The sequence below is a fragment of the Trachemys scripta genome, chromosome 7 (genome assembly GCF_013100865.1).
Source record: "Trachemys scripta elegans isolate TJP31775 chromosome 7, CAS_Tse_1.0, whole genome shotgun sequence".
NCBI lineage: Eukaryota > Metazoa > Chordata > Testudines > Emydidae > Trachemys > Trachemys scripta.
The window spans coordinates 42,260,459-42,287,716 of record NC_048304.1 but is presented as its reverse complement, the minus strand read 5'-3'; the positions used below and the strand labels follow the sequence as shown (position 1 = coordinate 42,287,716).

General features: G+C 38.3%; 2 protein-coding genes across 5 annotated transcripts in view; one reads left to right on the top strand and one right to left on the bottom strand.

Moving 5' to 3' along the window:
- PRKCD (protein kinase C delta) overlaps positions 1-17,861 on the top strand; it is a 147,088-nt gene extending 129,227 nt beyond the window's left edge. For 2 of the 3 annotated variants that reach the window (XM_034777022.1, XM_034777020.1), the window contains exons 12-18: positions 615-788; positions 1,438-1,529; positions 4,802-4,864; positions 8,449-8,587; positions 14,642-14,830; positions 15,447-15,575; positions 17,342-17,860. In XM_034777022.1, coding sequence (XP_034632913.1) covers positions 615-788; positions 1,438-1,529; positions 4,802-4,864; positions 8,449-8,587; positions 14,642-14,830; positions 15,447-15,575; positions 17,342-17,500 — 945 coding nt within the window. In that variant the 3' untranslated portion in view covers positions 17,501-17,860. Of the gene's footprint in view, positions 1-614; positions 789-1,437; positions 1,530-4,801; positions 4,865-8,448; positions 8,588-14,641; positions 14,831-15,446; positions 15,576-17,341 lie in introns of all 3 variants that reach the window. The other variant, XM_034777021.1, reaches the window with a different exon arrangement.
- A 5,192-nt stretch (positions 17,862-23,053) lies between these two features.
- The window catches only part of PFKFB4 (6-phosphofructo-2-kinase/fructose-2,6-biphosphatase 4), a 110,564-nt gene continuing 106,359 nt past the window's right edge, over positions 23,054-27,258 (bottom strand). For both annotated transcript variants that reach the window (XM_034775314.1, XM_034775315.1), the window contains one exon: positions 23,054-25,875. Coding sequence is in view for 1 of the 2 variants with exons in the window: in XM_034775315.1 (XP_034631206.1) it covers positions 25,816-25,875 (60 nt within the window). In the remaining variant the exon portion in view is untranslated. The remainder of the gene's footprint in view (positions 25,876-27,258) is intronic.

The window sequence follows — 27,258 nt, the reverse complement described above, 5'->3', positions numbered from 1 at the left end:
ATTTCTTCATAAGCCTTTGTGCTCTACAGTATGAAATAATGCTGTGCACTCATATGCACAACACAGCGGTGGCTACAGAGCACCCCAGTGCAGTGGCACCACCATGAGTTGAGTTGGACAGAAGCAGAGTTGCTGCAGAGCAGGAGTGACTCCATGTCCTCTGTCTATGGTGGAGCTGAGTTCTATGCTAGCCCTGCACAGGTCAATAAGGAGGGGGATTTTGGACATGACCGTTAGTTGGGTTATTTCACACCAATGAAAAATGCAGCAATGAAAAATCGCAAAGGGATGAACAGGGTTCATGTTCTTTCTTCTAGTCCATGAGCTCAAGTGATAGCAACAGAGGAAATGCAGAGATGTCCTATATTTTGCCACCTGTTGGGCTGGTACACCGTAATTTCTGTGATGCACCCCATCATAAAATCCATTAGCTTTGCCTTTGGGCTGAGGGGCTATAGAGGGGTGGTGTGAATCTTCCTATTTTTTAATAACTTTTTTGTAGTGCTATGCAACCTTCTTTAAATGCCTCGTCCTAAAATTCTCCTCTGCTGATTAGCAGCAATAGCTAAATCAACTTTTCTTACGTATGCCCTGAAGTCTTCCTGTGTTTGCAGGTTCTGCTTGCTGAACTGAAAGGGAAGAATGAATTCTTTGCTATTAAAGCTCTGAAAAAGGATGTGGTGCTAATTGATGATGACGTGGAATGTACCATGGTGGAAAAGCGGGTCCTAGCTCTTGCATGGGAAAACCCATTTCTTACTCACCTCTACTGCACATTTCAGACTAAGGTATAATATGGATTTAACGTTTGCCTTTATGAGAATACTGGTATCAGAAACAAAGCAAAATGGATTAGTGACCAGATACAATCTGTTTCTCTGCATGAGTGAAATATGTTTTAATTGACTGCAGGTATTGGCTCTGATTCTTCTCTGCCTTGCACTTTAGGTAGTAGTTTGTGCAAAGTGAGTGTAAAATAACACTAAGTCAGACTGGTAAAGTACAACATTTACAAAGTCTACAGCCAGAGAGAGGAGTTTTAATTTAAACACTTAATACTTCAATTACTGGTTTCATCCACGATCTAAAATGATGATTCACATAAGTTAAGGGAAGCACAAATGGAAGATTTATTAAAATGTACATTCATATCCAATCTGTAAGCACATAAACTCTGAAAATAAGATGCATAGGATGTCATTGAGCTAATGAAATCTGTAGTAATGGGACTCTTGATTTATGTGGGGGTGGAGCAGGAGGGAAAAGCTTGAGCGTGCTGGGAAAGTCAAAGACCATTCCATAAAAGCCATTTGCCAACTTCCTCTCTCCTGCACCAGTTCTTATTCCTTTTCTTGGTCAGAGAGAAGCAGCACCTCCATGCTAAGTCACAATTGCATAAGCAAGTTAATTTTGTGTTCTCTCCTGCTTTGTAAATAGGATCATCTGTTTTTTGTTATGGAGTTCTTGAATGGAGGAGACCTGATGTTCCACATACAGGATAAGGGGCGCTTTGATCTCTATAGAGCAACGTAAGTCCCAAATAAGTGAGCTACTTTGCTACTTGCTTTTCTTTGAGTTTTTAAAATAAGATTTAAACAAAAAAATGCATCTTGGACAAGCTAGGCTGAGAGAACAGTTCATGATTTTTTAAATTTTTTTTTACTACTTATAGTTCTAAAGCAGGGATTGGCCACCTTTGGCACGCGGCTTGCCAGGGTAAGCAGCCTGGCGGGCCAGGCCGGTTTGTTTACCTGCCGCATCCGCAGGTTTGGCTGATCGCGGCTCCCACTGGCTGTGATTCGCCGCTCCAGGCCAATGGGGGCTGCGGATGCGGCAGGTAAACAAACCGGCCTGGCCCGCCAGGGTGCATACCCTGGCAAGCCACATGCCAAAGGTTGCCGATCCCTGTTCTAAAGACCTAGTGATTTCAGCCAATCTATTTAATTGGCTGAATAGTCAAGACATATTTGAAAGCATTTGTTTCATACACTGAATGACCTTCTGTAATAATGGACTGGTGGTGTATGGTGGCACAGGGAAATGTTCTCTTATCCTTCTTCTAATTTCCTTTGTAAAGTTGGGTTTAATTACATCAAATAGCCAGAGGAACTTAATAAGCCATTTCTAGACAAGAAAGAAGCTGCAGGATGTGAATTATGTTTCTTAGCAGTGTTTCAGATGCAATTTTCCTATTAGGATAGTGTCTCGTGCTAGACTCTGGGCCTACATCCTTATATATTGAACTCCTACATGTGAGAAAAGTGTTCCCCCACCCCCTTCAATTTTCTATTTTTTGGCATAGTAAAAACAAGTAACCATTGGTGAATTAGGATGCCTTGTGTTGCAAACTTGATATAGTACATGGAGACTCTCTACTTATTTGGCAGATTAGAATCCAAACATTTTCTGCCTTCCCTTCAAGCATTTCCATTTCCATTGGGAAAATCAAAATGAAATCTTTCAGAATTCAAATATTCTGTTTTTTTAAACTGACCTGTAATGGTTCATTTTTAGATTTAGTTCAATAAAAAAATTTCTGTTCTGAATTATTTTTTATAAATTTCAACTTCTTGTCCTTGGGGGAGGGATAGCTCAGTGGTTTGAGCATTGGCCTGCTAAACCCAGGGTTGTGAGTTCAATCCTTGAGGGGGCCATTTAGGGATATGGGGCAAAAATTGGTTGGATGATTTAATTGGGGATTGGTCCTGCTTTGAGCAGGGGGTTGGACTAGATGATCTCCTGAGGTCCCTTCCAACCCTGATATTCTATGATTCTATGTCCTGATTTGGAGTGAGAAGAGATGTCAGAATTTCCCACAGATATACCTCATACTCCAAGCCAAATTTAAAGTGCAAGCTTCATTTATTTTCTTAAGTTCCAAAAATTAGCAGAATAAAAACACCAAGCTAACAGGCTGGTGCATTAGAGTACAGTATCCACTTATTTGTTTAAACTTCATAAAAATGTAATTTCTCTTCTGAGTGTTTAGCAAAAGGAGACTGATCAGATACAAATACTTCCTGTTCTCTTAGCTGAGACTATCAATAAAAAAAAATCACAAAAAAATTAAATCATTCATATTTTAGTAATAATGATTATGCATCATTTATGGGCACATTGAGCAAATAATCATATGATTTAGAAGGAATTAAACTTCAGGCAACAGGGTTGGTAGATAGATGCCTTCTGTGAAACAGGTTTAAAAAAGGCACTAGCCCTTTTATTGTCTTCATTAAATTTAGGGTGTGCAAAAATTTTAATAGGGAAGGGCATTGGATAAACGTTTAATCTGTGTGTGATACTGTAAAAATTAAAAAACCCTAGCGATGGACTTGATTATATGCAGTTTGGATTACATGTAAATTACTATACACTGTATTAACAAATATCAGGTTTCATTTCATCACAGAGTTTTGGCATAAAGGGCTGTGGGGCAAAGTCCAAGATGGATTTCCAACAGAGGGAACCCACCTTGCAGCATTCACTCTCATGCCTAGCTATCCAGTCATGTTATTTGCATTGCTTTCAATAAGAAAGCTTCTCAAATTACTTTTACTTGAACAGTAGGTTAGAGTGCAGGATATGGAGAGTCTCTCTTTCCACAGTGTGTTTTTTCAGAAGCTCTGGGTTGGTTGCCAGATGTATCTTGTTCCAGGAATGAGAACAAGTTGGCAGTTGGGTTTTAAAATTATTCAGTATAGTTCTTCACAAAAGGGAGGGGGCATGGGAAGCTTGAAGGGATCCTTTTATTCGCTTCCTTCCCCCTTCAAATACTCCATGTTAGACTGGCACATCCTACTTTTAGGACCACCAGAGGGTGCCACATAGACAACGAGAGACAGCTCCCTCCTGTCCAGATCCTGAGTGTACTGCTAGGATCAGAGTTTGATCCGACTCCAGTTTCCCCAAACAGCAGTGAGCCTCCCAACAAACTTTACAGGAGGCCACTTTCATTAAAAGAATACCCTACAATATCCCCAAATTGCCTACGGTTCTGTTTTGTCTGTCTTACAAGACCAACCTCTATTAAACCACAGCCTCTTGTGTAACATCTTAAGGCTGGTTTTCTCTATAATTTAAGCTAAAGTTCATCAGAGATGGAGATCTTTCCATTCAAGATCTAAGTAAAATTCAACAAAAATCCCATGCCACAGATATTTTGGTGAATGCTGAAGGAAGGTGTTTAGCTTTGTTCAGCTCTACCTTTATTTCACTGATTTCTTTTATAGCCAGGTTTACTAGTGAAAGATGGGGTGTAACGTTCTCTTGCATGAAGAACCCCATCCATTTTAAGGTGATCCCATGAGATTCCTGGTACTCTGACCTTTTATTCTTTACTGTTGCCTCTTGAAGCTCAGCTATGCACCTCTCTGCAAGTGTGTAAAGGAAGATTAAAGGTTAGATCAGGGAGAATGCTCTATGGTGGAAGAAAAGGAAGTTGCTATCTTCCATAATGTTTGGAGTTGTGTGTATAGAACTGAACAGTAGTGTTATAACAAAAACCTTGTAGCTTTCAGGCCACATTCCTTGGAAAGGTATGAGATATTAATTTTAACTGCAGTTTTATTACATACAGTAATTCACAAGTAATAGTATTCAACACTGCACTACGTCCATATTGCAAGATATACAAAGTAATTATGCAAAAACTAAATATATGGGATTTCCCTCCCCCCCAATAATTAAATTATGTAAACTTACAATACTATTCATCTTTCATAAAAAAAAAAATTCTTAGTTGCATTCACAATGTAGTAAATGTCTAAGCAAGCCCGTTTGAAGTGTTGTTGCTCTATTTCAGGTTTTATGGAGCTGAAATAGTATGCGGTTTACAGTTTCTTCACAGCAAAGGCATTATTTATAGGTGAGTGGTGATCGCCTCTGATATGGGGCCCTTAACACTTGGTATATTTCTTGTGATGTATTAGTGGATTCTGTGATTAACCTACAACCAAGACATATATAAGAAACAGTTCTTTATTAAACATTTGATTTTGTTCCAAGGGTATTAAGATGCAATTCAGCAAGTACTTGAGATGAATCTATGATTGTTTTCTTGTGTTTTCTCCTTGGCAACAAGCATAATGAAATATTATTTATATTACACAGAAGTGTCTTTGTTTCACATTAGTTATTGCCAGTACTCAGACTGAGACAGTTTGACTTTATGTTGGTGGTAATGGAGATTTAGAGGTTCCTTGAGGCTGTGTTTGACTTTGTGAAATGCATTGAGGCTAAAGCTCTCTGCTGCTGCCGTCTCTAGGAAATAAGGAGAGAGACACTGCTTCCAGGGCTGTAACTTCAAGTCAGAAATGAGCTTGCAGATGTCCAAATTCTTCACACTGTGTTTAGACCTTGTGGGCTACATACTGATCTCAAGTGCAGTTGAGTAAATATGGTGTAACTCCATTTCCTGATGCTGCTGAGATCAAACTGTCACCGCTTTCCCTTATTGAAACATACAAGTAAGAGGCAGCAAAGGTTAAGACTTAAGTTACTATGTAATATTCTGGTTCAGCATATATGTACACTCGCCCATATTTAGTAGTGGACCTAGGAAAAAGAAGACTAGCTATATGCTATAGTGCTGGTGCTAGTTATGCAAGTCAGCATTTCTGATAATACTAGCCTTTATGTGCTAAATTTGAAGGGTGGGGATGGGCCCTCTTTTTTTAAAGAGGCAGAGGGGAGAAAATGTTCCATTTCATGTTTCCTGTGAATATTTGGGCTGCATCTCCTGTATACATCCACCAACTACTAGCAAATTTCTGAAAGTGGGTGCTGCTCAAGGCAGCCCACACTGTATCTTCACAGAGGGGCTGTAATGCCCATGCGGGCAGGGGACTGGACTCGATGACCTTTCGAGGTCCCTTCCAGTCCTATAATCTATGAATCTATGTGCAGGTGGCATGGGAGAAGGCAATGGAAGCAGACCCCAAGACACTTGACAATCAAATGAAAAACCCTTGTTTAACAGCCTAAGGATTTATCTGTATGAGGACATCTACCAGCAAAAACAAAAGGTGGAAACACACTCTTATCTTAGAAGATGTGTCCCCACCTGAAAGGGAGTTCTGTTGGTAAATTTTCCCACGTCGACAAGCCCTAAAAATCAATACAAACTTAACATTTGTGATGCTGGAATGAACACATTCCAGGTGAATTTTCAAAGGTTATTTGATTTTAATGGAGTAAACTAACAATCATTTAAATGAGAATAATGACGTTTGTCTATGTATCAACAGCTATAATCCAATGGGACAGGTAGGGGGTCATGTCCAATCTTGCAGAGAGGATTAACGGTGCAGCCTGTCACACCATGTGCTTCTGGAGTGGTCAGGGACAATTCTGACATTTGTTTCATGGTCTTGAGCAGTAGATCACCCTCTCTTGACAATCTTAGCAGCTGCTTTGGGGAACTCACCAAGGAGAAGAAAAAATTCCCAGTCATCTTGTGAAACATCTGCTCTAATCATGTCTGTATAGGTCAGTAGCAGGGCTGTTGGCAGCTGTTCAGTCTGCCTTCCTTGGTATGTGTTGCTGCATCCAGCTGCACACAAAAAAATGCATAATGCTTTGAAGAAGGGAATGTAACTGCTTTTCCTGCAGACTTGGAGATACTGCATCAATAATGTTCACACCATTAAATGCTTTAACAAGACTTCAGAAAAACAGTGTGAACACAGTGTTTAACATTAATTTACTGTGGTCACTGTGAAGTGTAGTGCAATCCCCTGCTCCTATACTTGTACAGTCAATCCCCTGCTCCTATACTTGTACAGTCATCTGTGACTAGATGCCAAGTTGGTTGGCCTTTGGATGAAATCTCATTCTGGTCATGCTGAACTTCCAAAAACAAAATGTAGTACAAATGAATCTGAGTGAGTTTCTGGGCACACAGAACATTGCCCTAAGAGACTTCAAAGCAAGGATCTAGTATTATAGAACAGAATTAGCAATAATGCAGTGGTCTATAATCTTCACAACTAAACAAAATTAGGCTGACATTTCAGCTACGTCTAAATCATGAAGTGTTCAGGTATTTGAGGATATGTCAGAGCTATTGCTATTTCTATTGGCAGTGTACAAGTGGTGACAGGGTAGTTGGAACTATTTTTTAACCCTGAAAGAAAATAACTGAAGGCAAGAATTCAACTTGCACAGGGAGCTATGTTCCCAAGTCACCTAACCACTTTTGAAAATCCCAGCCAGAAATAAGAATCCTTGCACTTGCTACAAAACAGAGATGTAGAATCCAAATTGAGCTGCTGAAAAGCAGAAGATAAGTTTGTTCTGTGGTTCATTAGTGTCCCAAGGATTTCCACAGAGGATACCAATACACGAAATTAGTGATTAGCCTTGTTCAATTTTTCAAAGATATTCTGGACAAATGCCATCTTTGCAACATGAGTAGGGAAGAGCTAAGATGTTTCAGTTACTCATTGTGCAGGCATCTGTTCAATGGCAATAGCTTCAGAACAGTTGTTGGAAGGTACACGTTGCTGTCCCAAAATCCTCAGACACTTTGCCTATGATTTTTTCCCTTCACGCTATGGCAGAGACCCTTGCAAAATATTTGTGAGCCATTTGTAGAAGGTAGCTGTTTTCAGGTCTTTTAGTTTTTACAAATTGTGAGTTATTAATTCCAGATACTTACTAAGTAATTCTGTACCAAACATTTAACTTCTTCCCTTCAGCCACCAATGAAAACAGGGACCAGGAGAGACTGTCCTGAACATAAGTCTATTTCCTTCTAGGTAATAATAATATCACAATGGATTTTGGCAAAAGGCAAATGTAGTAAGGATAGAAAAATAGATTATAGTAATTTACCATGTGTTTACAGGGAAAGGGAGAACTCATAGTTATAACAGATGCAAGTAATAGTAGGGATGCTGCACCTAGCCATAGCTCCTGTGGTTATGCTTGCAGAAACTTCAGTTTTACCTAGCTCACCTCTTAGGTATTGTCTTAATGTGGAAATAGTTAAAACATGGAGGGGGAGGAGAGGGCACACAACAGATTGTCTTTTGGATTCACATTTACAGCCGGGTGAAATTTTTTTCTGCAAAGACTGCAGATACGCCAACACTGAAATATTTCAGAGATTTGCGTAGATCTTGGTGAATTATTATAATAAAATCAAGACATTTGTTTAAGTTTCCTGAAATATAAATGAAAACTTTTTTCTCTGATTTGCTGAAAGTTTTGGAAATAAATTTTCGGTTCCACCCAAATAAAAAAACCTGTTATTTGCCCAGATCTACTAACAATATAAATAACTTGCACTGAGACATATGGGGAAAACCTACTTATTTTAGTAATTTTGAAAGTATGCTCACCTGGTGAGAGGCCGTTTAACCTTTCCTGGCAGTAATGTGTGACACTTGTTTTCAACATAGTAGTATACTGAAATTTTGTTTTTGTTTTTTTTATCTTTCCATCTAGAGACCTCAAACTGGACAATGTGATGCTTGATAAAGAAGGCCACATTAAAATAGCTGACTTCGGGATGTGCAAAGAGAATGTGGTTGGAGAAAACAGAGCAAGCACTTTCTGTGGTACCCCAGACTACATAGCACCTGAGGTAAGCACAGAACCAGTCAAGTGCTTAGAAGAGCAAAGCTCTGATAATGGTTATGTGGAATTTGCTTAGAAAGCCTCCTTTGGCATTCACCAACATATAATTATCTTTCCTGTCACTGAATTTACTTTTTAAAAGTTAGCATTTTAAAAATATGTATTCCTAAATGCTAGTAATCCAATTAGAAAGAGATTAATCCAGATGCTGTCCTAAAAATACTGCAGAACTCTAAAGCATGCATTGGGTTATTGAAATATCAATTCATTTTTTATATTAAATCTATCCAGCTGGTGAATTTTTAAGCAGCCGTTATCCCTTCTGCTTTATTGCCCAATGAACACAGGTATAATTCTACTGTGGTGCTTCTCCATGATTGTGAGGCACCTTGCCACTTATAGATTCATAGATTCTAGGACTGGAAGGGACCTCAAGAGGTCATCGAGTCCAGTCCCCTGCCCTCATGGCAGGACTAAATACTGTCTAGACCATCCCTGATAGACATTTATCTAACCTACTCTTAAATATCTCCAGAGATGGAGATTCCACAACCTCCGTAGGCAGTTTATTCCAATGTTTAACCACCCTGAAAGTTAGGAACTTTTTCCTAATGTCCAACCTAAATCTCCCTTGCTGCAGTTTAAGCCCATTGCTTCTTGTTCTATCCTTAGAGGCTAAGGTGAACAAGTTTTCTCCCTCCTCCTTATGACACCCTTTTAGATACCTGAAAACTATCATGTCCCCTCTGTCTTCTCTTTTCCAAACTAAACAAACCCAATTCTTTCAGCCTTCCTTCATAGGTCATGTTCTCTAGACCTTTAATCATTCTAGTTGCTCTTCTCTGGACCCTCTCCAATTTCTCCCCATCTTTCTTGAAATGCAGTGCCCAGAACTGGATACAATACTCCAGTTGAGGCCTAATCAGCGCAGAATAGAGCGGAAGAATGACTTTTCGTGTCTTGCTCACAACACACCTGTTAATACATCCCAGAATCATGTTTGCTTTTTTCACAACAGCATCACACTGTTGACTCATATTTAGCTTGTGGTCAACTATAACCCCTAGATCCCTTTCTGTCATACTCCTTCCTAGACAGTCTCTTCCCATTCTGTATGTGTGAAACTGATTGTTCCTTCCTAAGTGGAGCACTTTGCATTTGTCTTTGTTAAACTTCATCCTGTTTACCTCAGACCATTTCTCCAATTTGTCCAGATCATTTTGAATTATGACTCTGTCCTCCAAAGCAGTTGCAATCCCTCCCAGTTTGGTATCATCTGCAAACTTAATAAGCGTACTTTCTATGCCAATATCTAAGTCGTTAATGAAGATATTGAACAGAGCCGGTCCCAAAACAGACCCCTGCGGAACCCCACTTGTTATGCCTTTCCAGCAGGATTGGGAACCATTAATAACAACTCTTTGAGTACGGTTATCCAGCCAGTTATGCACCCACCTTATAGTAGCCCCATCTAAATTGTATTTGCCTAGTTTATCGATAAGAATATCATGCGAGACCGTAACAAATGCCTTACTAAAGTCTAGGAATACCACATCCACCGCTTCTCCCTTATCCACAAAGCTCATTATCCTATCAAAGAAAGCTATCAGATTGGTTTTCCATTTTGTTATATAGTTGTAGAGTTTTATTACCTTTGGGTGTTACTTCATCTAAAAGCACAAGAGAGGAGTCAGACTTTAGGATTCTATTCCAGGCACTGTCATTTTATTGTTGTATGACTTGTGACTTCACCATGTTTTCAGCATCCTACTCCATAAACTAAACTAAACTACCTCATGGAGTACTGTGAAGTCTGAAAAGTGTTTATGTAAAGTGTTCTGAGTACCTCTGATATAAGATACTTTAAGAGTATGAATACGTTTTTTACCCTAATCTTGCCTGCCTTCTCCAGTATGCCACAAAAGCTTTTCTTCACATCTGGCATTTTACCTTTGCAACTAACCATTTTCCCATTGATGATGTGCTATTTCTAACAATTTTGTCTAAAATAAGTGGTATACAGTTTATAGTTAAAATTCTTTACAAATCCATGCTGGCTATTCCCTATCACCTTCCTGCCCTTAGTGTGAGGAAGTCTTGTCTCTGTCTGCTGTGGATCAGCTCCCGAAAATCATTACCCTCTGGCAACAGAAGCACTGCCTTCTAGGCCTCCCACTCTCTGTACAGGTAGTGATAGGCCCATCCCATCCACTGGACTGTCAGAGTGCCCTCTACCAGACTCCTGTACCCCACTGGTCTGGGTCTGTCACACCTCTTACAGAAAAACCCTGAGAGTTCAAACTGGTGCAGCTGGAGATAGTGTCTGAAGGAGTTCCTTTCCTGAAGAGGGATTGGGATGAGGCCCGTTGCCTTCAAACTCTCTGCTATTCCAATGAAACATTGGGAAGCATCAAGGATTTTGGAACAACTAAATGGAGGACCAAGAAATCCACACATTACTTCCTAGACTTCTTCCTATTGGCAGCACAGGAGGCCTACTCCCACTGCCTCTCACCCACACTGTAAGACTACCATATCACCCTCAAGGGGATGGAGGGTCAACAGCAAGGGCCAGTTCAAAGCATTTAAGCATGTGCTGAACAGAGGCTGGATTTCAACAAAGGACATAACATCAAGCACATGTTTAAGCATGGTGCTTAATAATGCTTTGCTTCATCAGGGTGTAAACTATGCCAGCCTCAGCTTTAACTTTAAACTAACCTGGAATAACGTGCATGTCAAAGTGTATCCCCCTGCTCTGTCCCAAGCCTGGCCAAGTCTTCCAAAGCACAATTAGCCAAAAATGTGTGCTTTTGCACAATTGAGAGTTAATGACATTTTCACATATCTTTCTCTAGAAGTGGAGTTGACAATTTGGACTCTATAGCTTAGTTCTGAGCTTGTGTTTTGTAGTTTTGAATTAAGTTCATAACATTATCATACTGGATTTTACACAACTCCACAGTGCCTCAGACAACTAACAATTAAAAATTCAGTAAGAACACTGTACATGCACCAGCACATATTTTTCATCACTTTACTTTCTGGGTCTGTCCAAACTTAGCAAAATGAATGTTGATCATTAAAAACCTGCCACTTATGAAATCTGAAATTTCAGAGCTCCGTTCATAGAAGTACAGCTAATTGTTTTTTTAAGCTTCATTAGTATTTATCTAATTCTAAAGCCTCCAGTTTCCAACAACAAAAAAGTCACATATGCGTTAAGGTTCACCCATGAGTCTGTCCATGGAAACTATTCAGAAAGTTCTGAGCAAGTGAAAAAATGCTTCCATCCAACAATGAAGCTTTATATACATATATATACATACATACACACCATTTTGGTCATCTGGACATTTGGGACTATTTTACACATGTGAATTATGAGAGAATATTTTTATTTACATTTTTTGTTTGCCTGGTATTTATAAATTGACTAAAAATAGAGATAAAATAAAAGTTATAGGATTTAAGTTTAACTCTATTGAGCTTCTGGACTTTGGGAAATTTCAGCTGTGACTTGCACCCAGGAGAAAGAACAGAGAGGGCTTACGCTTTGCAGAACTTCCTTCCAAAACACAATATTGTGTAGTTTAGTGAACACTGAAGAAGTATATTTTTGGTATATTGACTACTATGGTAAGTAAACGATATGTAGAAAAACAAGCACTCTTGTACAATCCACATGCATCCATATACAAGTTTGTGCATTCCATTTATTTGTTTAGAACATAAAATGTCTGAAGTTTTCCATTCCACATTGTTTCATGTTTCCCAACATTAGTAAGTCAATTTCTTTGTACTGGATAATGCACCCACCTTATAGTAGCCCCATCTAAATTGTATTTGCCTAGTTTATCGATAAGAATATCATGCGAGACCGTGTCAAATGCCTTACTAAAGTCTAGGTATACCACCTCCACCGCTTCTCCCTTATCCACAAGGCTCGTTATCCTATCAAAGAAAGCTATCAGAGTGGTTTGACATGATTTGTTCTTTACAAATCCATGCTGGCTATTCCCTATCACCTTCCTGCCCTTAGTGTGAGGAAGTCTTGTCTCTGTCTGCTGTGGATCAGCTCCCGAAAATCATTACCGTATGGCAACAGAAGCACTGCCTTTTAGGCCTCTCACTCTCTGTACAGGTAGTGATAGGCCCATCCCATCCACTGGGCTGTCAGAGTGTCCCTCAGGAATGCTCAGCCTCTGTTCCCCTGAACACTCCCAGAACTTAGATCTGCTCTTCCCAAAGGAATAGTACACACCAAGCTGTAAGATTCAACTCAGGATCAACACTTTTCATGAGTGCTGTGGGTGAAGCAAACAACCACAGGTTTACTATCAAACAGAAGAGGTTCACATGATAGAAAGTGAGAATACTAGAAAAATGGTTACATATAAAACAAAATCCATGCACTTTCTAGAGACTAAAACTTAATTACAAGGCTTCCCCTAGTTCCTACAAGATCGTTTACCTCCTGTCCTTTCCCCAGCATTTTCAAGTCGAGTGACTAAGACCTCCATCTCCTAAGGACAAGCTTGCTAGCAGCTTGGCTGCACAGATGGAAAGAATGAGAATATACCTCCATGTCCCATAGTTATACCACCAAAAGTTCATTGTCCTTTTTATAAAGTGCTAGTTCATGTCTTCCTGTATATTTCCTTTCTGAAGATTTCACAATCCTTCCTTAACATTGACCTCAGACAGTAAATAGAGGGTCACTATGAACCATGATACTTATTTTACAGTGTAAGCAGACATTTTGTGCCTGAAAGAAAACCTGCTTTTTACTTGTATGGTGACCAGTCACTAGTCACAGACCTTAAGAACATAATTGTGTGTGTGTATATATCATATCATGTTGCAATGATTGTGTGACATACGCTTTCATTAGAGACCTTACATGCCTCAGATTCTAAGGCCACAAGGGACCATTGTGATCATCTGGTCTGACCTTTTCTAGAACACATGCTATAGAACTTCTCCAAAATAATTCCTAGAGTAAATCTTTTAGAAAAAAATCCATTCTTAATTTAAAAATTGAGTGATGGAGAATCCACCACAAACCTTAGTAGTTTGTTCCACAATTAAAAAATTACACCTTATTTCCAGTCCGAATTTATCTAGCTTCAACTTCCAGCCCCTGGATTGTTATACCTTTCTTTGAAAAAAATCAAAGCTGGTCTTTGCTGACTCCTTCTCCCACATCATGAAACTCAAAATGAAACCAGCTTGTAGGTATAAAACATTTTGATGTGGGGGGTTGGGGCAGGAGAATGCTAAGAGACTTAACATAAGTCCCACTGAAATTCAATGGGACTTGTGCTCTTAAGTCACTTGCTTGCTTTTAAAATCTCACCTGTACTATAGTCCAGAATGAGATAAGTGAAATCCTAGTTACAGCTATGAGAGCGCCGTCCCAGCAAATGTCCATTCGTTAGTAAATTATTTTCTTTGATCACAATTTATCATGTTCCTCATCTTGCAGAGGAGTGGTAGTGACTTACACTATCTTCTAAAGATTGAAAAACCAAGTTGTCAGGTGTCCAACAATATTTCTGCCTAGGAAGTCCATGTTATAAGTGAACAACCAATATATTTACAAATCTGGACAAAAAATAGCTACACAATTTCCATATCCAGCTAGCTACAATCTAAAGTGTAGCCATTTAAGTAGGACCTAAAGCTCCTTTTATGTAGGTCATAATCATGTCAAAAGCTTACTTATTTTTTTCTTCTATGGCTTCTTGATTTATGAAGATTTTGCTGTTTGAAAATGCCTCTCATTCTTTGTGCTGTAGTTGACATGCAGGTCTACATTGTGTATGAAAAGAAGCTGCAAATCCCTAATCAGTTTTCTACCAGTAATCCATTTATCTAAGTACTTATAATTTAATATCTAAATTGATTTAACCTTTTAAGGTGCAGACTGGGATTTTGGACATGACCAAAAAGTTATTTTTAAGTCTTTGCGGATCTAGTTAAGTGAGCCTCTAGAGGTAGCATTTCCTTCTTATAATTTGTGTTTCTCTCCTATGCACATGTCCTGTCATGGCAACAGATTCTTCAGGGCTTGAAGTACACGTTTTCTGTGGATTGGTGGTCATTTGGAGTCTTGCTGTATGAGATGCTTATTGGACAATCTCCTTTCCATGGCGATGATGAGGATGAGTTGTTCGAGTCAATCCGAGTGGACACGCCTCACTACCCGCGGTGGATTACCAAGGAATCGAAGGACTTATTAGAGAAGGTAGGTGTAGGCTTTGATACAGTCAGTAGGTCCTACTGTTAAGTTTGTATTAAGGGAAAAGTAGCTGGCACTAACTTCACAGGTTACCAAATTGCACTTTCAGTAAAGTATCTCCTCATAATTTTAAACCTTTCACAAAAGTGCAATTATTAGGCAAGCAGTGAAAGATTTTTATTTAACTGAAACCAAAGCAGATTTAGCACTAAGGCTAGTTTATACTATGTTAGAGGGGACAGGGAAACCCTTAAGGTATGTCTGATCTGCAGTCACAGAGCATGCTCAGGTACTGGAACAGTGACTTAGATAGGCTTGTACAGCCTATGTTGAAGCCCATGCTGCCACAGTTTCATTGCTTGAGTACCGGAGCTAGCTTGATTCAAGTTAGCTCAGGTATGTCTACATTGAACTGCAATCACTCCATGAAAACAAAGTATGTCTGCACAGCAATCACATGGTCAGTGGCTTACCTGTTCCCTTCAACAGTACATATGATTCAATTCCACTGTTTTTGTCAGTGCCCATGTACCCCCAGAACCAGCTAAAGCCCTGTATTCCCTTTCCCACTAAGGAGAAGTAAGGATACAAAACTCAATCTGATACACATTTTATTTCAAAGCTCTTTGAAAGGGATCCAACAAAGAGACTAGGAATTACTGGGAACATCAAGGAGCATTCTTTCTTCAAAACAATCAACTGGACAGCACTAGAGAAGAGAGAGGTAGAGCCTCCTTTCAAACCAAAAGTGGTATGTATCATTCCAACATTTATTGTACTCTACATGGTTTTGCACTGTTCTCACAGAGTTGGTTATCCAGATGATTCATATTGACTATAAGAGCCAGAGCTCCTGCCATTCTGAGTTTCCCAATTCTCATTCCTGAAACTAGACAGGTGGTGACGTAAACAAAAACCGTTAGATAGTATGGCTATGAGGATACCACTAATAAAGGTGCTTGTTGAAGAAACAACATGATAAAAAAAGCTTGAAGGTTTCCCTAACAGGAGGAATGGAATGTGAACAGTCCCATTAGTTAAAGCTGAAATGGGGAAATGGATATAAGGATTTTTCAGTGAAAGCAATCAATGGAAAAATCTACAGCTGGTCCAACTAAGAGTATCCTGTACTTGAATGTTATCAAGCATAGTGTGGGATTGCTCACATGATAAGATTATTAACTCATACTACCACTTGAGATGACACTTTAAAATAACTATATATAAACTGTATATTCTATTATAAAGAATCAATCATTACCACTGCCACTCAGGCCAAAAAATCTGAACAATGATTGCATTTCTCAATATATGGTTAAAGATAACTTTCAGTATCTTGACATACAGTACCTTTATACATGGATTAGGAATCTTCCATAGACATACGTAAAACACTTCATTTAGCACCATATGCTGCTTTCCTGTAATGGAACAGTAGCCAAAACATGAGGCAATAGCCTATCTAGTACCAGTCTAGGAAATGCAAGTGTTCCACACTACCTCGAATCAGTTTTCTTTTAATATCTAGGGGGAAGAAAGGATTTCTATCTCCATCATCTGCACAGTTTAACTGTTAAGTTCTTTAAGGAGAGCCAAGGATAGGCACCAGCACCTGTCAATTTTATTGACTAAGTTCCAGTAGTAGTACCTAGGCTATCTATACACATGTGTGTTGTACCCCATATTAAATTGGCTAGTACTCATTCTCAATTTAGCTTTTTCTTTGTTTGGTATTTACATGGCTCTTTCCCCCTACGTACACAGCAGAAGGAACTATCTAAGCCTAGTGCTATTTGCCTTTAATTATTACTTAGATATCTCCTCCCCTGTAGAGAGCCTCTAAGCCACGGTGGAGTTCTAGCAATACCACTTTTAAAAAAGCACATCTTAGAACATGTCTAAACCTCTTAGTGATCGTCATGGAATCTTTCAGTTGACTGATAATGAACAACTCAACAGATGAGTGTTCTGGTTTTCTCTACTGGGATCGTGTTAGCTAATATCTCCATCATCTGCTAGCACAGTAGTAAGATCATTAGTTGTTGGCCTATCAGTTACTGTTTTAACTACGACATCTTTGACTAAAATGAACTGCCTTTTTCTTTTGAAATGCTGGATGTGTTCATCTACCTCAAAGTGAGCTTCCCACAAAGTAAATGTAGAAAGATTAACACTTGAGCTTTCAAGAACATTGTTTACGGACTTCTAAACTTTTCAACCTTCTACAAAGCATTACTTAACTTCCTTCTCACTAGTTTGGCTTGAGTTTTCATTAGTAAAGAATTGTGATTTAATACTCTTCCAATGACTAGAACTACTTGGGTGATAACTCTGAAAATATGCTCAGGTAATGCTCTGTGGGGATTCAAGATCTTACATATAGTAAATGAAGCATTTTAATGTTGTGCTCACAGTTACGAGTTTTTAAACTTTCTCTTTAGCAAATCTGATTAGGCTGAAGCTGTGCAGAAAAGCAAAGAAGCCACTAACTATTTCCACCCTCTTTGTTTAACACAGAAATCAGCAAGTGACTACAACAACTTTGACCGAGAGTTTCTGAGTGAGAAGGCACGGTTATCTTACAGTGACAAAAACTTGATTGAATCTATGGATCAGTCTGCATTTGCTGGATTCTCTTTTATTAACCCTAAGTTTGAACAGATCCTGGCTAAATAGTCTCTGAACATTTAGGGTTAGCATTTGGAAGCCTCTGTTTACAATGTTTAAGTGACATGTGGTCCAACAATGTTGTCTCTATATCTTTCCTTCAAAATAATATACAGTAGCATGAAAAATTTCTTACTGCTGATTAACTGGCAGTGGTTTTTTGCATGGTCAGGTTTAAGATATTAAGAATCGTGTGCATTAATTGGGAAAATGTAAATTTTGTGTTTGGTAATTTTATATATATATATAGATATATATATATGCTGTATATTTTGCTCTGGAAACAAGACATTAGAAAAGATTGTCTTTTTTTAAATATGGTTGAGGCCCTTTTATTCATCTTCAGTAAAAGTTATATTAAACTTTTTGTGATTTTAGCAATTACACTTTTTTCTCCAAAATGACTCTCATTTACTCTCAATCTATTGAAAAAGGTAAATTAAGATTATAGAAATGTTCCTGATTTAAAAAGCAAAGTTTTTTTTTATTATTATTTTTAAGGATACCATACCCAACACTATAAAAAGAACGAGGAGTACTTGCGGCACCTTAGAGACTAACAAATTTATTTGAGCATAAGCTTTTGTGGGCTAAAACCCACTTCATCGAATGCATGCAGTGGAAAATATATATACACAGAGGACATGAAAAAATGGGTGTTGCCATACTATCTATAACGAGAGTAATCAGTTAAGGTGGGCTATTAGCAGCAAGAGAAAAAAAAACTTTTGTAGTGATAATCAGGATGGCCCGTTTCCAACAGTTGACAAGGAAGTGTAAGTAACAGTGGGGGGGGGGGGGGTAAAATTAGCATGGGGAAATAGGTTTTACTTTGTATAATGACCCATCCACTCCCAGTCTGCAAATTAATTCCAATTCTGCAGTTTCTCGTTGGAGTCTGTTTTCAAAGTTTTTTTGTTGGAGAATTGCGACTTTTAGGTCTGTAATTGAGTGACCAGGGAGGCTGAAGTGTTCTCCAACTGGTTTTTGAATGTTATAATTCTTGACGTCTGATTTGTGTCCATTTATTGTTTTGCGTAGACACTGTCCGGTTTGGCCAATGTACATGGCATTGCTGGCATCTCCTGCTTATAATAGCCCACCTTAACCGATTATTCTCGTTATAGTTAGTATGGCAACACCATACTTTCGTTTTAGCCCACGAAAACTTATGCCCAAATAAATTTGTTAGTCTCTAAGGTGCCACAAGTACTCCTCGTTCTTTTTGCTGACACAGACTAACACGGCTATCGCTCTGAAACCTGTACCCAACACTAGTTTCTCTTAGTGTCAGATGCTTGCCTGTTGGCTTATTCTGACCAAACAACTTTGCCTCATTACAAACTAATACTTTATTTTAAAGACAACATCCAATATTTTAAAAGTTTAAGAACTCATGTAACTATGGGGCCTCCAGAGTCTTCTGTGCCAAATAATTTCATGCCACAGTTAAGTAACAAATGTGTTGTTGTCTGCGGCTGCAGATAAAACACTGGCTATTCTTTAAGTTTAGCCTCAGTGTCTTGCTCTAGTTTTTGAAATACAAAAATTAGTTAAATTCAGCAGTATTTAATCATTCATCTCCTCCAACCAATATTACATCTCCTTTCTATCCTGCATCATTACAATAGTTACAAGATTAACTGCTACAACCTTCCACCTGCAATGTAACTCAAAAGGATAGGTTACATTAGGAAAAAAGAAACTAGTTCCAATTCATTGTGTGACATCTTTTTTCCATGTGCTATGCTTCATTGGTTACTCTAAATATTTATTCTTGGCAAACATATGCATCAGATGTTCTGGCCCAAGTATCTGGCAACAACCCACTAGGAGTAAATTTTTAGAGACTGAAGTACAAGTTTCCACTGCTAAAGTATAAAGTGCATTTATTATACTGTAGATGTGAGCAATAAGCTCACTGCCTCTTACAAAAAGGCCCTGGTTCAGCTATTATATGGAATATTGGGTCCACTTACCTGGCCTTTCAGAGATGGAACATTTCTGCTGAACTGCCAGACATGGTGCTGTTCCATATAAATCCCCAGCTTTCAAATAGAACATCTGTGGCTCCATGTGTTTTAGCGTAACGGATGTTAAAGCAAAGCCATGCTTTCATTTAGTAGGTTATAACCACATGTGAACTTTCCACAGTTCAATAACATCTGTACATGATGGGGGGAAAGGATTCATCTGGGTTAAACCACTTTCATTAATACAAAACTAGTTCACACAGGTCTACTTCCAAGTAAATAGAAAGTTGACTTCCTCAATGCACCACCTCTAATGATTTGGATCATAACCAACATTAACTATAGAGCTAGACATACACCACTTGCTCTACTACATAAAATAACTGGGCCTGTGGCATACTATGAACCTTAAACTAGTGGATAGATCAAAAAACAATACTGAAGTGCTGCTGTTCTATAAGGGTATTGCATAAAAGAGGGCCCTGATTTGCTAACCAGTACAAATATTCCACAGCTATGTAACTGCCATTAGCCCAGCAAATAGTGCTATACAGCAAGAATAAAAACAGTTACCTACCAGATTGTCACAGAAGACAGCATATGTGTGTGTGAGAGAGAACCATTAAGTGTAGGTGCTTCAGCATATTTATTAGCCTAATGTCCATTAAGTTTAAAAAATTCTTTTCTGCACAGAAGCTATATAAATGTTAATTTCATAATCAAAACTGCTCATTAATTCAACAATCAAATGTACTTAAAATTTAAATGGCTACAAGCCACTATGCTGAGATCAAAAGGGAATCATTTCCTCCTTTGGATTTCTTTATCCAAGATGCACCAAAAAAATTGAGGGGGGTCCTCTCAGAATTTAGAATTAGGAACTATTGTTACTGAACATAAGAATACCCTATTGAAAACCTTCCTAAGGTACTGTGATGAACTATACTAAGAAAAGGCCAGTTAGTTTTAGAAAAACTTTCTACTGAGTGCAGTGCTTAAACATGGAATAGTTGGCAGAAGGTGAGTATAGTTCATTTAAATACAAGAAAACCTTGCCATCTCTGGCAAATCCAGTGCAGAAAGGTTTAATTTTCCAAACAGTGAGTAAGCAGATAAAGAATTAATCACAAAATATACACTTGTTAATTTGACCAGCATAGTTTTTTTAATTATAATACTTCACAGCATGCTACAGTATTTTACAGAACATATAGTGAAAGAATAGCAAAACCTGGAGTACGTCTACACTTGGAGCTGGGGGCGTAAATTCCAGCTCAAGGCGACATACCTGCTCTAGTGCTGATCAAGCAAGCATGCTTAAAAAAAAAAAAAAGTGTAGCCACAGCAGCAGGAGGGGCAAGCTGCCACAAGTACATGTGTAGCAGCTCGAACACATATGTACTTGGTGCTGCTAGCCCCTCCTGCCACTACTACACTATTTTTGAGCCCACTAGCTTGGGTATGTTTCCTCAGGCTGGAATTTACAGCTCCAGCTCCAAGCGCAGACATACCTTAAGTCTCAGGCAGATGAAACCTCTGTAGCCCTGTACTACTGAAGCAGGAAGACAGCTCTGGCTTTTGAAAAGAGGCTCCACTGTAGACTCAATCATATAATACATTCTTGGTTTTGTTTTTTATAAAAACAGTGCTACTTTTTAAAGCTGGGACCTACAGCTTCAGTGTTCTCATAATAAATTCAGGTTTATATAGGGAGACCCAGATTGGCGTTTTATTTCATATAGAAGGGTTTGCCTACACACTGGGGATTTGCCCTAATATCAGCAGCATAAATGCAAACCCTCAGTGTAGACAGAACAAAAATAAACAAAGTGCAATTTGTGGTTTCAAGCACAGGTAACAGAACCATGGCTGCCAACCAATGGCTGAAAAGGGGGCAAATCACCAGAACAGAGAAGGCTTAGGTATGTTTTACCTGGCTACACTCTTGTTCTTTATATTTGAGATTGGTGTGCCTATGGATGCTTGATCCTTCTGCAACAGAATGGTAGAGATGCACACTAAGATTAAAAGTAAGTTATTACAAGTACAGTTTCAAATCAGGCTCTCGGCCTTCAAGCAGGGAAAATGTGTATCTGCTTTAACCAAGGAAAGAAGGAATTTTAAAATATGTCAAAAGAAAATAGAATTCTAACCGGTTACATTTACCCATGCTCCTCTTTTAAAATATGAGATGACCCTACTCTACAAAGCTCTCTTTTCTCGCACATCACTCTAATTGGTAGGAGATGCTGAAATGACTTGCTGGGAATGCCTGCTTCAGCCAATTGGTGTCACACATGCACATCAATGTATCAGGAGGCTTAACAGACCAACTAACATACCCTCCAACAAGTAACCAGACACACATTGTGATCTTTATCTGCATCAACATAATAAATATTTCAGATTTAATACATTATAGATATTTGATGTATTGCTACTTAAGTGACAGTCTAATTCCCCACTGATAAATGGAACTGACATAAATGGAGTGTTAGATCACTATCATCATCAGCCAATAATTAAATACAGAGATTTACAACCTTTATTACATACCTTCTTTTCTGTAACCATTGTGTGTGAGAGCCACCTTGTGGAAGATAGTAGACTGCAGTTATTTTCTATCTGGTTCCCAGACTGGGCACAAGGGCTGGTGTTCTTAATTCCAGCTGCTGCTAAGTGTCCATTCAATTCACTGCAAAGAGCAGTCTCAAGGCTTTTTAAAAAAGAGGCACCTGGAAATGAGTTACCTCTAATAAAGAATGCTACTACATTGGAAGAGAAGAGGGTATAGCAATTGCTGTTGTAGATAATACACCACCACGAGGGACTAAAGTTAGTAGCGATCAGTACTTTCCAAAGAGGAGATGTGAACACAGTAAGCTGTGCTTCCCGATATGAACAAGTTTGAGAGCCCGTAGTCTAGACAAATGACCTCTGGTAAGTTTTGCCTTCTCATAAACTGCATCAGAAATAGAAAAAGCATTACTAACGCTATTGCATCTCAATGCAGTCTAGGTTATTTATACATGCATAATGGACTATTTAAATCCAAATGCTACAGCAGATTAACATTTTACTTACTAATTTGCAGCTATTGGTACTGAAGACTAGATGAGGTAGATGAGAATTAATCATTTAAAAAACAAAGTTGTCTTGTTTTAGAATCCTAAACATTTAGAATGACAAAATGTAACAGTTAATTTTCATTGAAATTCACAAAGCCTCAATTTACAATCATAATTTCACATGAATTTTGACTTCCTCTTCTATTTTAAATCTGAACTATTGCTTTTTCTTCGTTATTGCAAAAGATTTTTGCCAACCTGAGCAGATCTCAGCTTCTGTCACACATTGTAGGTAGTATAATCAGTATATCTCACCTCTTTTTGCAGCAGATGATAATGAAATGAACTTAATCTTTACTCTCACACTTCTCTCTATCTGAGATACATTTCGTAAAAAGTATTTCAGAGCCTTCCACAGTGGACAAATTCATAAACTGTGTTGACCTGAGGAGATATTTACACAACTCTACATGTTACTGTAGTATAGCTGGTCTAAGGGGACAAGGAAAGAAACACAAATCTTGAGTTTTAACATTTGATCTTTATTACTTGGCTCAAAGATCACATGAGATTCAATTTGCCTAGAAGATTAAATTGAAGACCAGTCATGTCAGAAAGGTTAGTTTAATCCCATCCAATCACTACAACATAAAACAAACATACTAGACCATGCTTAGAAGTTACCCCCTCTGGATGATGACTCACTTTTCCGAAACATATGGGAATATGTATACAGCTTTTAGCTAGTAATGAGTAATTCTTGCAATATAGTTCCAGAACTCTCAATTTTTACAGGAGAGATGGGGGTGATCATTTACTTATTTTTACATTCTAGTATTTTTCTTTTACTAACTAAGATACAGTCAATGACATTATTTGTAAATTAAAACAGAATTGACAGCTTCAGATTCTCCTTTTTATTTTCAAGTACTGACACAATTTATTCACACAGTCTATAAAAATATCTACTATACATAAAACATTTAACCATATAGAATTTTACAGCACCTCTGAAAGTTCTGAGATTAAAAACCCATATAGGGAAACATTTCCCTTTTATAACCACGCTTTCTTTACCAGGACAAAGCTCAAAACTACAGTAATCCAAACTATCTTGGTAAACCTCTGCTTTTCAAAGCACATTAAGAACATAATATTTGGGAATTTGCCTTGGATAACTATGGATAAAAGCTAGACTTCCTCAATTTACCATCATTAAACATAAATAATCCCTACTGTAGGTCGTGGCCCAGATCCAGAGGAAATAGGGCACCTTAGAGGATAGGGCTGTTCTTCTGAACTATGAACAAATAGATTATCGGAAGGGAAACCACTATATAGCATCTCTTCCCTCTCCATAAGCATCTTTAGGGTTTGTTTTGCTGTGCATCAATAAATGTCTTAGCAGTGCTTTGTGCTATAACATTAGACAATAACTATTAATACAGCTAAATAAATATATAATTTTAAATGCATATTACTGGTTGCATGGATTACAGACAAAAAGCTTTTGATGCTAAGGTTCCAAGCAAGTGTTTTGATATCCTATGCATTCGTTTTCTGAAATGAAATCTAGCTATATGGCTTACTTCCAGTACATTGACTGTATTGCTAAGACTAGCTTAATAAAACAAATCACAACAGCAGCACATATTAGAGTCCCCTGCCCTGCATAAAACAAAACAAAAAAACAATTTAGCCCTTGCCTGCAAGCTACTTTGACAGAACTCAATTCTCTGCACTGAAATTCAACTAAATGTATTAACGGATAAATGCAAGAGTTAGATTAGCAGACATCAAAAAGATACTCCAATAACTAATGGGCAGCTTTCTTCATTTCATTAACAATTAGGTGTTGCTACCTAAATTCTATCATCCAACAACGCATGTATTTTTATATATATATATATATATATATATATATAGAAAGAGAGAGAGAGGGGCTTGGAACAATGAAGGTATTGAGTGGCCTTGACATGCATAGAAAATTCTATTACTTTTTAGCATTGGACATAAATGCACTTGCAATTTCACAGGAAGTTTAAGAAGATTTTAAAAACAAAATATAGAGATGACATTTTAAAAAAAATCAATTTCCAAATTCACTCAAGGGTTTTGTACTTATACAATTCTCAGGAGACTAAAATTTTATTTTAACATTCTCTTCTATTTACTTAATGCTCCCACATAAAAAACCTTATACTTTTAGTGTGAAATTCACTCTATTAGAGCCCATTTAGGGTTTACATTGAAGTTTTCCTGCATTCAAGTGATGCATTGGGTCTTTTGAGGGCCCATTGAATGGGAGTATATTTCACCCTGAATGTGGAAGTTGTGTTCTCTCTTGGAAAGGCTGCTTAACCTGGACAGTACAGATATTCTGAAGGATATCTGTCATCTTACCCTTTATAATCTCTTTCTAGGATAATTAGACAATTAACAAGCCAGCTATCTGAACTTAAAACCATCCTTCTATAACGATCAACCGTGTAATAGTGCACCCCCACCATGGTACAAAATGCCATTTTGCACGAAGATGATAAAGGAACTTACTGTGATAGCAAAGCCTCTCTCACTGTCAATATAATATAATATATAATATCAAATATTTTTTTCTTGGCAAAGGGGAAAGAATCCCTATTTCAAAAGACACACATACACGGTGCTTTGCAACACCTGAACTATGCTCAAACATAGATAGGGGATGGAAAAATAGTACTTGAGAAACGTTTTCAGAGCAAGCCTCCAATATGAACTGGTTTTGTAGCAAATGGAGCCTACAGAGCATTAAATGCAGAATTTCACATGTATTCAAAAAAAATATATATACACACACTAAAAAAAAAAGTCATCTAATTCTAGGCAGTCATTCACAGTAAAAATAAGAGGTACTCTTAGAAAAGCCATTATTGAAAAAAGTAAAAGTTCAGTTAAAACTTGACAGTAAGCTGATGAGCAATTAACAATCTTGCATGAGCCACAGGTGAAGAATAAAACCAGTTGAAAAACTGCATATTCACAGAAGAAAAATTAATAGCAACTTCACTGGGTTTCCCCATAAATATTTCCAGCCTTGCACATTTCAACTTGCAGCATTAAGGGTCCTCCAGAATCATGGGTTTTCCCACAAGTCATTGAATCACATTCTAAAAGCCTTACAGTCAGAGGGAGTGTGTGCATGTGACACTTCTTGACCTCCTTGGATGTCTTCTCCAGTCTCATGTAAGGCTATTTCCTTAGCGCTTCTGTGGCAGGCAGGGGATATTGTCATGGTCCACGGGAGTTATAGATGATTAGGTACTGTCCTCAAGGCTTCCTCTCTCGAGCGATCAACACCTACATTCTGCAAGCCAAAGACAGAAAGGGGATTTGAGCAAAGTTTCTTCCTGCTTTGCTGTAGGTTTTTACTCAGTCTATGGCACATCACAAAGGGCAAAAGACAGACAGAATTTGCTTTTCTTACATAGCACCTTGGACACATTTTCTCAGAAGACTTAATAAAATGAGACATAAGGCCCAATCTACACCTACGCCAGCCAGGATATAGAGTTCAAAAATCATGATTAAAACTTCATGCCAGCTCTTAAGTTCTCTACAAAGCCAACTCTCTAATACCAGATCACAGGCCTTCTTTGCTGCCAATAAAAAAGCATCAGTTAGGACATCCATTATGCCAGCTGTTAAAACACTCTCATATTGTCCACTGAGCACGTGTCTTATTAAGTTTATCTTTAAAGATGCGGTTCCTTCTCCACACTGTGCGCTATGCCAGTTTACCTGGAACTGCGCTCCTTGGACGAGCATAACCTCAGATACAGGCTTGCAAAGACTCCATAGGAAAATGAGGTAGCACTATGCACTTAGCAATAACTGTCACACACCTCTGGGCATTAGGGCCTGCTTGACTAAGATAAGGAACATGGGTCAGGTCCCCGAGTTATTCACTTACTCGTCCCCAAAATAGTAACTGTTCAGATTTCAAGTTTTATTAGCTACTAGCAGATTTTATATTAACTGAAATTGAGTGAATTCATTTTTACTGGTTTCTGCAGTCTTAGAGAAAGTGTTTTTCATTGACTAGCTTCTCTGGTCTCACAAAACCAAGCACACAGGGCAAGACACACACATTCAAGGTTATTTGCTGGATAAGCAAAATGTAAATAAAACTGAAGGATCTATTCTCCCCTCCCCACACACATACAATTACTGTTAGGGCATACAGATACTATCATTCATATTACGCGGATAGGTGCCAGTGGTTGACATTTAGATGTGATTTTAAAACCATTTTTTCTACCATCTCTACTGCAATACTGTTCCCAAAGCTGTTTGGATAGCATATAGTTTCTATACCACTCTAGTTTCACTCTGAAACCATATAAATTTTAACTGAGAAGTAACAAGTCTACAGAACTTGGGGAAGAAGATGGTTGCAGAAAAGTTTTGCATGCTTAGGGTTCTCTACTGCAGAGCCCTTTCTTTCAACCACTAACAAGAGGAAACCCCAGCTGCAAAGACCAATGTCGTCACAGGAAAGACTCCTGCTGGCTTTGCATCAGGCCCATTATCAACGGATGGGAGATATAGCACCTATTGCTGACTCTGCCACAGACTATCTCCCTGTTCTGTGTTTTAACCACAAAACCACTCTCCTACTATAAACATTGTAAACTACCTTTACTGAAAATTCTGTTTGAACTTGCTTTTATTACTGCACTTCAGATTT